Here is a 10,129-nt window from a genome sequence, read left to right as displayed (position 1 = left end):
CGAGAAATACTGTTCAATACGGCTTCGTCCAGAATAAAACCCGTATATGACCATAGGAAGCAGAACAGCGCAGTCTCCAATTACCCAGACTGTAAGCACGGGAATACAGCTTTGTTTGATTTCTGAAACCCTTTCTTTACGTCCTGTTTTCCTTCAGGTAAGGGTCAACTATATTGACAATACTACTGATAGCAGGAAGATTAAAATATTCTTTACTCAGCAGCTTATTAAAAACAGCTCCCATGATGTTCAAACCGACTTTTTACACAGAACACTGACACAGCTTTGTGTTCTGAATCTCTTTTTCTCGTGCTTTTATTTAATGTGGCACAATGCACTGGGATAGGGGTATGGACCAAATCAGCGTCTGTAGGGTAGGGACTAGGAGACAGTAACCAGCAAACATTACAGGCAGCACCTGCGTGACTGGACTGCGGCTTTCAGGTGATCTCAGTTACGCACCGAAGATGGTAAGAAAGAAAGATCTGCGTAATATATACGAATTAAATTCTTCAAAGTTAGTGATTAGAAAAATTGTGTGAAAAATAAACTGGAAGCTTATGTCGGGATGTAGGTGCGTTTTTAAACCCGCAGTTTAATATTATTGTCGGTTACAAATGGTTTTCGATAATTAGAAGACGACCTTTCCAGGGCCATTTAGTGTTCATAAACTTTTACCGTAAGGGCATGTGCAAAAGGAACAGGTTATACTTTGAAGCAATAACAAGTACTTCTGTTTATTTAAAAGTGACCTTTTACGACATTTTCACATTAATATTAATTTTAAAAATTAATAAAAATGATATTTTCAGGATTTATTATTTTACACGCAACTATATAATAAAACCAGTTACGTTCCACGCTGAAAGAGGAGCACAAACTTTCGACTGTTAACGCCTTCTTCATCTGAGAGCTCACATTGCAGCCAACTAACCTAATGCTAGAACAATATATTTTTATTTTAAACTTCTTCTAACGTATTAAATATGTTTTGCATTTTTTTCCGCCGGCGCTTGATCTCGGAAGATAAATTGTGCATTACAATTTTAATCATTATTAAGCAGACGTTGAATCGTTTTCATTTCAGCAATGGGTATGGAGGAGTTCCACTGACTTGTAAGCTTCCAGATGTTCAAATAGAATCGTTGACGACCCTTTGATTTAAGCCTGGAGTTCAAATAAGGAACAATGTCCGAGCTGGGGGAGTTCCGCTGTCAGAACTGCAACATGGTTTTCCGTTCGCCAGGCCTGCTGGAAAAACACAGGAAACATTTTTGCATCGGCAGCGATATCGGGGACCCCTTTCTCTTACACCGCAGATACGCGGAATCCCTGGAGAAGGACGAGAGAAACAGATACTCCTGGAGAGGAAGGGAGCCCCTCAGGACACAGACCCCAGACTTCATAAGGGTAAACCTAACGGATGTGTAGAACAGGTGTCTAGGTGGTCTCGGGCTGGACACTTTTTCTTAACCAAAACGAAAAGTGTTCTCGTTTCCTGTTTCCCCGGCGTTTCCAAGTCTGTACGGAGACTGTTTAAAATCTCCACGATCAATGAGACCAGTTCCTTTTACACCTACTTGCAAAGACACTTTTACCTTCTACATTTCAGATCTGTGAATTTCACTTTAAAGTTGTTAAAGGATCATTTTCCTTATACAAAATTAGATAATTTATTTTCTTTTAGCTATATTAAGGGACAGTGAAAGTTTTCTATGTCTTTGTTACCCTGTTTTGGACAGCTATGGGGTGGGAGCCTATGTACCAAGCCAAGCCAGGTGTGTTGTAATCTCCTTGGTAACAGCCATTAGCACAGGTTGTTGGGTGTCTGCAGTTGTAAACCTTGTGCCATGGCAGGCAGCATTGATAAGATTGAGATCATGAGAGATGTATAATCAGATTTGCCTCTCACCTAACCTCACAACAGTTCCTATATCACAACTTCATAAAAGTTAGCAGATGGAATTTTTTCCATTTTATTCAGACAGTGCAGAAACGTTACCTGCCGAAAAGCTTGTTTTTAGTTTTCTGCATATTTAGATTCTCAAAAATTCTGGAAACAACAGTGTCTTTGTAATTGCATGTATTTTATCTTGTGAGTGAGCAGCATTACAAGAACAAATTCTCTTGTGGGTGGTTAGTAGCATTATTCCTGCACTGTTCATTTACAGAATTCATTTAATTAAAATGTGTATTGGAGCCCCACGCCTAGACTAGCAGAAATTAATTATTAGAAAGTTGACTTCCCGGTGTGTGTGGAGTGCGGAGCGCTGTCTCCTGTGTTAGTCCACGCTGTATCGTCACTCGGCTCACTGTGCTGAATTCTGCCTGCAGCTGAGGGAGCAGAGGACCGTGCTAGAGAGCCCGAGGCAGCGGGAGGAGAGAGCAGCACACAGAGAGCCCCAGGGCAGCTTGTCCGACAGCTTGGCTCTGAGGCAGCTGACCGATGAGGTAAGCTCTGTCTCCGGGCCGGAAACCATTGTGTGGGACACCCCTATTGTAGAGGTGCACGCAGGGTAGTGGATGAGGTTTTACATCTAAAATCTCTGTCTACTGCATGTGCAAAGTACTGGGGATCCCTTGCAAAATCAGATCACAATGATTAATACTAAAGAGTTATATACATTTGAGCACGTTTAATGAATATGTAGGTATAGTGAGATATGATCTAACCAGCTTGGCTGAGGGTCAGCTTCCTGGCCATAGGATATTGGATGGGACCCCCATGCCGAGTGGAATTTGCCAGTTGGTTTCAGGAAATGTCACTGGGAATAATTATGATTTCAGTAGCTCAGTTAGATCCTACAGAATATGACAGAAGACGAATATGGGTACAGTGTTTGGCGAGGCTGAGGTCAGTAGCCTGCCCAATCCCTTCCTCCTGCCCCATTGTTGTATGCAGTGAGCTAGGGAGTCTGCTGTAGGGTGTTGATGGGGATGCAGGGGGAATTGTGAAAGAGATACAGATATTTCTATTAGAATTTATGTTATAATCCCATTGAGAAGAACTAGCATGAAAGTGACTTGGTTGTCTTCATCCCACTAGAACTTCAGTTTAGAACTATTATTATTATTATTATTATTATTATTATTATTATTATTATTATTCTAATTATTATTATTATGTGGCAGTGGTAACTCATGAGGTCAGTAAGCAGCACAGTAGTACAGATGCTGATTTTTACAAACACTGCTTTAGTCTGATGTTCAGGGATATCAACACAGGCTGACAGTATGCTTGGGTTAGTGCTTTGCTTTGGTTTTCCAGAAAGCAGCTGGCAGCCTTTCTGTTGTTTCTTTTTTCAGGAGCCCTTGTAATCCCGGTGAGATGAATGAAAGTTGTCTTCTTTGTGACTCTCCAGTTCCACAGGCTGAGGGTGTCCCTTGAGGAGAGCATGCCCACTCTCCCCACCTGGGCTGAGAGGGCCGAGAGAGATCATGCGAACACATGGGCCCAGCCTGGACCCAGCATGAGCCCACGGAGGAACTGGGAACACATGGAACGAGTACGAGAGGTGGCAGAGACACATGGCCGACACCTAGCGGATATCCAGGCCCGGAACCATGAGCTGGAGCTGCAGAGAGAAGGTACAGGTTTGTTGTAGGAATAACAGAAATGATGAGGAGAGCAGTCTTCATTTTCCTTTACACTATATGGTTCTGCTGCACTACAGATTATAAAAATAATAATTAATAATAATTGCTTGCACTTCTATAGTGCTTTTCTGGACACTCAACTCAAAGCGCTTAACAGGTAATGGGGACTCCATTCCACCACCACCAATGTTCAGTCCCACCTGGATGATGCGACGGCAGCCATAGTGCGCTAGAACACTCACCACACATCAGCTATTAGTGGGAGGAGAGCAGAGTAATGAAGCCAATTCATAGATGGGGATTATTAGGAGGCCATGATTGGTAAATTCCTAAGGTCACTGGAAATGTTCTATTTCACAGTTATTATATCAAAAAATCAAATACATGTTCAATGATAGATATAACAAAATGCATATAAACCCCAGGACTTTTAAACAGAAAAGAAGGATACATTTGTATGCAAACATACTTGTGAATTACAGTCCTCTTTGAATTATTTTTGCATTTAAGAACAAGGCTAATCCTGCATTAGCAAGTAATAACTTTACGAAATTCTGTTTTTAAATACTTATTTTGTTGCATAAACATATTGCAGTTTGTGTAAATGTGAAGGGCTTGCAACCAAATCTAAAACTTTCTATCATTCAATCTCTGAACCTTTAAAACACACAATCTCGTGTCTTTAAGAGATCTGTGTGCCTCTCTGGATTTTTACAGGGGGCACAAGCTGTGTTGAGCGAGCTCCTCTTGTTTCTGGCTTTCCTGTGTGTTATTAATTGTATGTTTTTTGTCTGCCAGAGATTCAGCAAAGGCTGTCTGAGCTCTCAGCCAAGGACAGTGCTGCAGGCCACATTGAGGGCATGCTTCAGGAGCTGAGAGCCCAGGAGGAGAGGAATGAGTGGGCACTGCACGAGCTGAGAGAGCAGATCGAAGCACTGCACGGCCAGCAGGGGTGAGAGAGGGGCAGGGGAGAGCCGGAGAGAGCAAAGAGCAGAGGACAGACTGTGAAGAGTAATGCAGGAAAGAAAGGCGAGACGGGAGAGCTCGATGTGAGAGAGGAAAGCAGTGAGAACTCCAGCATACAGGAAATATTATCTCAGAGGTGGAACAAAACAGAAAAAAAGGATGTGTGAGAGGCTGTGAAGGAAAAGGAACTAGTGCAGTAAGGTGAGGAGAAGGAGAGGTAAATAAGATTAAAACACAAGTACAAGCTGTTTTCCATGAAGGGGTCAGGAACAATTTAAAAAACTTGCCTTTGGAAAGGCATTTGCACAACTTTCTACCGATATTTCTTTCACAAAGGACTAAAGCAGCTCCTCCCCAGGCCGAAACCACCAACCCTATAATTCTACAAGGCAAGAAGGAACAGCACCAGCATATCTCTTTTGATTTCATTGCATCTGGAGACGGCCCCCTGTCCACTCAGATCAGGTGAGAAATTCTTGGCCCAGGAGCTGTCATACTAAATGAGAGGACTTCCTGTTTCGTTCAGCTGCCCCCAGTTTACAGATGCCTGAGCAAAGGCGTGAGTGAAGACTGCAGGGTGTCCCACTTTTGTGCTGAACTGTGTTTAAGGCCTGCTGGATCAGGCTGTCTCATCTGCTCTGTTTGTGCTGGGATTGGTAGGGCTCTAAGGCTGGCCTATATGCAGTCTGGTGGTGCTGATCCTGCGATTCTGGCCCAGATGCATGACCTGCAGGCAGAAGCACACACCCTGGAACGGGCCGGGCCCAAAGCGGAACACCGGCAAAAAAAGAGGAGTGAGTATTCCCCGTGACCTGATCTCACACACTCCTTTGGGAGGTTGTGTGTCTGGCGTGAGCTCCTGGGAGTTGCGCAGGGAGGCAGACTGCCCCTTGCCCAGAGCCTTAGCGCATCTGTCTGTGTGTCTCCCCTAGGAGGGGAATTCCGCCCACGGGGGCTGGACTCGGAGCTGCTGGCTGTGGAGCGCGAGAACCAACGTCTGGAGGAGGAGATCCTGAGACTGCAGCTGAACCGGGAGAGACGGGGGGAGGAGGGTAGGGCTGCTTCACTCAGACTTGGTCCCGGGCCCTGAACTAAACCACTATGATTCCATTTTGTTAATCATTGGTGATGAAACACATTACCCGTTCAGAACAAAATGGTCGACATACGAACACATGCGTCTTTGTCTGATTTTAGATTTGTTCCCCTTAGTACTTGTACATAAGTCGCAAGGTGGCCTAGAGGAACACCCTATGAGCTACTATATTTTTTTAAATAAAGTAATTGTCTGAAAGATGGTGTTTGGTCTCATTTATCCTGCTTTCTTCAAATTTTGTTTGCTAGGGTCTAAATTTTCCATTAGAACACATTCACATTCAAACAGGCAGTAAAAGGAAATTTTTATCCTTGAAGCTGAATTACGTCTTCAGCCAGCAGCAATTTCTAGTCGTTTTTGGGAGGAACAGTCAGCACCTAATAATATATATGAAATATGACACGATACACAGCCTGTACATTTGTACAGATGTATTAGGGTGGGGTAATGTCCAACATATTATGGCCTTAGACATTTTGTAAAATAAAGGGTGAAAAAACACATTCCTTTAACAAAAAAGTGTGAATATAGATTTGATGAATAGCTCGCTCATCAACAGCGGACCTGGAGAGATGTGATTCTTGCTAGAGCAATGTGGTTTACATTCGGTCTCGCAGAGACTCCTGGGTTGAGGAGCCAGCGAGGGGGGAAGTAATGGAGTTTGTATTCTGCAAACACAGAAGGCTGCTATCAGTGTGGTGGGTGAGATCCTCAGACTGGTTTGAAGACGTGAGAGCAAGTGGGCTTGAACGCACGCTGTGCTCCGGCCCAGTTCTGACGGCGTGCCTGTGTGTGTGTTTGTTTCAGAGGCGACTGGCGCAGCCCTCCTGGAGATGCAGGGAGAGCACGTGCGCCAGGTGGCGGCTGTGCAGCGGGAGATCGAGAGTCTGCGGAGAGACCTGGAGAGAGCCCCCCGCTGCGGAGGGCCGCCTCCCCCTCCCCCCCCGCCCCCTCTCCTCCTGCCTCCCCCTCTGCGTGCCCCTGGGAGACTCGGGCACCCCCTTGCACCCCCGGTCACGGTTAGCCCCTCTCTTCCCCCTCACCAGCGGGCAGTTTCAGTGCCATGCAGAGAGCTGAGCAGAAATAAACTGACTTAAACTCTTCACAACATCATTGACACCTTGGGCACATGCGGTGATTACAGGCTATAGAAATGGCAAAGGAACAAGTAAAAGGTTTATTCCATGCTGGAAAGAGAAGAGTGTGACACCCAAAGAAGGCTCCACAGCCAAAACTTTGTGTTTCTTCTCTTTTCAGCATGGAATAAACTTTTTACTTGTTCCTTTGCAGCCTACGCATGCTGACGCAGCTGCCTACTTGAACTACCATAGAAATGGCAAGCTTACTAAATGTAATCACATTTCACGGTATAGTGTAGTGAAGATAAGGGAAAACTTAATTTAACTAAGTGAGAGATCTTTTTTAAACCCTGACAGGAGGTCATGGTCATTTCTTAACTAGTGTCTAAAAGGAGCTTTGGCTATAATACCTTCACTGCCTGTCTCTCAGGAAGCAGCGAGGCCTCAGACCCCCTTGATAGGCACACATGTCCTGGACCCCCTTGAAGCCCTGGGCCCAGCACCATACGACCCTGAGTAAGTTTCCTGCTCATTTCCTTGGAGTCGGGCTGTTAGTCTTCTGTGTTTTTGCGCGGTCCACTCTGGAGATCTGTGCTTTGTCTTGGTGCCGCGGGACCTGATTCAGTGTACTGTCTGTGTGCAGGGCGGGGTTTGTGATCTTCTATGACTTCATCCTGGGCCTGGAGCCCACTCTGCGGATGGCACGCCTGGTTGTGGGACTCTACTCTGGGGGCCAGAAAATGGGCAGGCCGTCGCCCCTGCCAGTGGTGTACTGTGAAGCAGGAGGGGCATTGCCTTATGTCACTGGCGGGCACCAAGGAAACATTGCCACCCTGTCTGTCAAGCAGCCTGTGCCCAGGTAACATACACTGCCTCACAGAGCTTATTCGTACCGACCCTTCATACACTCCATTGTTTTAATGCAGATTGAAGCAATGGATTTTGTCACAACAATTGTACAAAATCTGCCTGCAATTTGATTTTGTTCAGCCCAGAGTTAAGACACTGTTTATTGATACTTTGAGTTTAAGATTATATTCCCAACGGGGACATAATGCATCACACATGACACCCCCCCCCCCCCCCGGTAATAGTCAATATAGGGTTAGCTTTAAAACTGTAATCAAACATTACAAATTGAGGAGTTTAGAGTTTGTAGAATGAGAACTGGCAGCTACAGCTTTAAAAGGCCAGGGTGCATAATACTGTGGTCCTCTTTGTACTTATGATTTCAAACTTCCCTCCAGGTCTTTTAAATAGAAGAACATTTTAAAGCATATGTGACAACCTTTCAAATACAGGCCACTGTCCAGCCTTTAACAAACACAATGTTGCCATTTTCCGCGCCATGGTTGTTGCCCTCGGTTTTGTCAGCGTTCCTGTAGTTTAGCCCTTCAATGACACCACCAGCTCTCCCACAGGGTGCACCCATCGCCCTCTATAAATCTAGTGGTAGAGCTTCAAGCTGCGGGAGGCTTCAACGCCTATGGGCAGGAGGTCCATCGGCTTTTGTCGAGGGGCTGGGCCCGACTGGACCTGTTCGACCAGCACAACCGGGTCCTGAGCGGCTTCTGGAAGGTTCCATTCCGAGCTCTGCCGGTTCTACCAGCCCTCAGCGCCGGACAGCTCAACACAGTTCCCCAGGTAGGATGATACACATTCACTTACCAAATCATAGACATTGAGAGGACACAATCTAACATAATAATAATAATAATAATAATAATAATTATTATTATTATTATTATTATTATTATTATTATTATTATTATTATTATTATAATTGCTTACGCTTATATAGTGCTTTTCTGGACAATCCACTCAAAGCGCTTTACAGGTAATGGGGTTTCCCCTCCACCACCACCAATGTGCAGCGTCTACCTGGATGATGCGACGGCAGCCATAGCGCGCCAGAACATTCACCACACATCAGCTATTAGTGGGGAGGAGAGCAGAGAATAATGAAGCCAATTCATAGATGGGGATTATTAGGAGGCCATGATTGGTAAAGGCCAATGGCCAGGATGCCGTGGTTACACCCCTACTCTTTTCGAGAAACGCCCTGGGATTTTTAATGACCACAGAGAGTCAGGACCTCCGTTTTACGTCTCATCCGAAGGACGGTGCCTGTTTACAGAATAGTGTCCCCATCACTATACTGGGGCATTAGGACCCACGTGGACCACAGGGTGAGCGCCCCCTGCTGGCCCCACTAACATCTCTTCCAGGTTAAAACTTAGTTTTTCCCAGGCGGTCTCCCATCCAGGTACTGACCAGGCTCACTTGCCAGTTGTGAGTTGCAGGTTGATATGGCTGCTGGCCATATAGCAGGCAGAGAATATAATCCTGGGACTGCCTGAGTCAAACATTGTATCATATCAGCCAGGGCCTCATGCAAACTGTTACGCATGAGCTTGATATTTGTACAACAGACATGGCATTTTTATTTTATTAATGAAAGATCCCTGTGTTCACTGTGATTAGTCAAGATGGTATCTTTGTAAAGTAAACTAAAACATAGTAAAAGCATATGGAAGTTCAGGTTATGATAAAGTTCATCCCTGGAGAAGACTGAAGTAATTGGAAAGTAAGGCAAATGTGGCAAATGTGTGGAAGAAAGTTGGAGAAACTGCACAGTTCTGCAGATTTAACTGATATAAGGGATGTTCTCACTCCGCTGCTCTCACTACGATGTAATCACTACTTGATTAAGGCTTGACATTCGACCAACTCATGCAGCATATTGTTAAAACATCGTACTTTCACCTCAGAAATATCACTAGACTACACCCTATGTTATCACTAACTGTGGCTGAAAAGCTGATCAACACATTTGTCTTCCATATCGACTACTGTAACGCTCTACGCGCTGGGGTTTCTAAATCCACATTGATCAAACTCCAGTATGTCCATTATTCAGCAGCCAGAATCCTGACCAGGTTTAGTGCAAGTGATCACATTACTCCTATCCTGGAGTCCTTGCACTGGCTTCCTGTCAAGTTTCATATCAAATTCAAAATCCTCATGCTCGCCTATAAGGCTCTGCATGGCTTGCCACCTCAGTACTCGTCTAAGCTATTATCGTCCTACTCCCCACCTCTCAACCTTCACTCTTCTAATTTTGATCTCCTATCTGTCCCCCAAGCCCGTCTTCACTCTATGGGTAAAAGGGCCTTCTCCTGTTATTCTGCAAAGCTCTGGAACTCTCTCCCCAAGGATGTCAGAGAGTCATCTTCTCTAAACTCCCTCAAATCTAGACTCTAAATCTTCTTCTTTATAAGAGCCTTTCCTTAACTGGTTCTGTTCTTTACCCCTCTGCTCCTACTGTACTGTCATCTTGCATCTAAGCCACCTTTAAAGGTGCTATATAAAATAATGTTTCATCGTCGTC

At 44.9% G+C, this 10,129-nt stretch overlaps 1 protein-coding gene across 1 annotated transcript in view; it reads left to right on the top strand.

Annotated features, from left to right (window-relative positions):
• Positions 1-410: 410 nt before the first annotated feature.
• The window catches only part of ccdc17 (coiled-coil domain containing 17), a 27,763-nt gene continuing 18,044 nt past the window's right edge, over positions 411-10,129 (top strand). Inside the window, exons 1-12 of the mRNA XM_069194203.1 lie at positions 411-470; positions 1,088-1,410; positions 2,335-2,451; positions 3,363-3,588; positions 4,396-4,549; positions 4,900-5,028; positions 5,224-5,357; positions 5,496-5,615; positions 6,467-6,678; positions 7,169-7,254; positions 7,382-7,597; positions 8,160-8,382. Coding sequence (XP_069050304.1) covers positions 1,189-1,410; positions 2,335-2,451; positions 3,363-3,588; positions 4,396-4,549; positions 4,900-5,028; positions 5,224-5,357; positions 5,496-5,615; positions 6,467-6,678; positions 7,169-7,254; positions 7,382-7,597; positions 8,160-8,382 — 1,839 coding nt within the window. The 5' untranslated portion in view covers positions 411-470; positions 1,088-1,188. The remainder of the gene's footprint in view (positions 471-1,087; positions 1,411-2,334; positions 2,452-3,362; positions 3,589-4,395; positions 4,550-4,899; positions 5,029-5,223; positions 5,358-5,495; positions 5,616-6,466; positions 6,679-7,168; positions 7,255-7,381; positions 7,598-8,159; positions 8,383-10,129) is intronic.

The sequence above is a fragment of the Lepisosteus oculatus genome, chromosome 9 (assembly GCF_040954835.1).
Source record: "Lepisosteus oculatus isolate fLepOcu1 chromosome 9, fLepOcu1.hap2, whole genome shotgun sequence".
NCBI classification, from domain to species: domain Eukaryota; kingdom Metazoa; phylum Chordata; class Actinopteri; order Semionotiformes; family Lepisosteidae; genus Lepisosteus; species Lepisosteus oculatus.
This window is presented reverse-complemented; position numbering and strand designations above follow the sequence as displayed.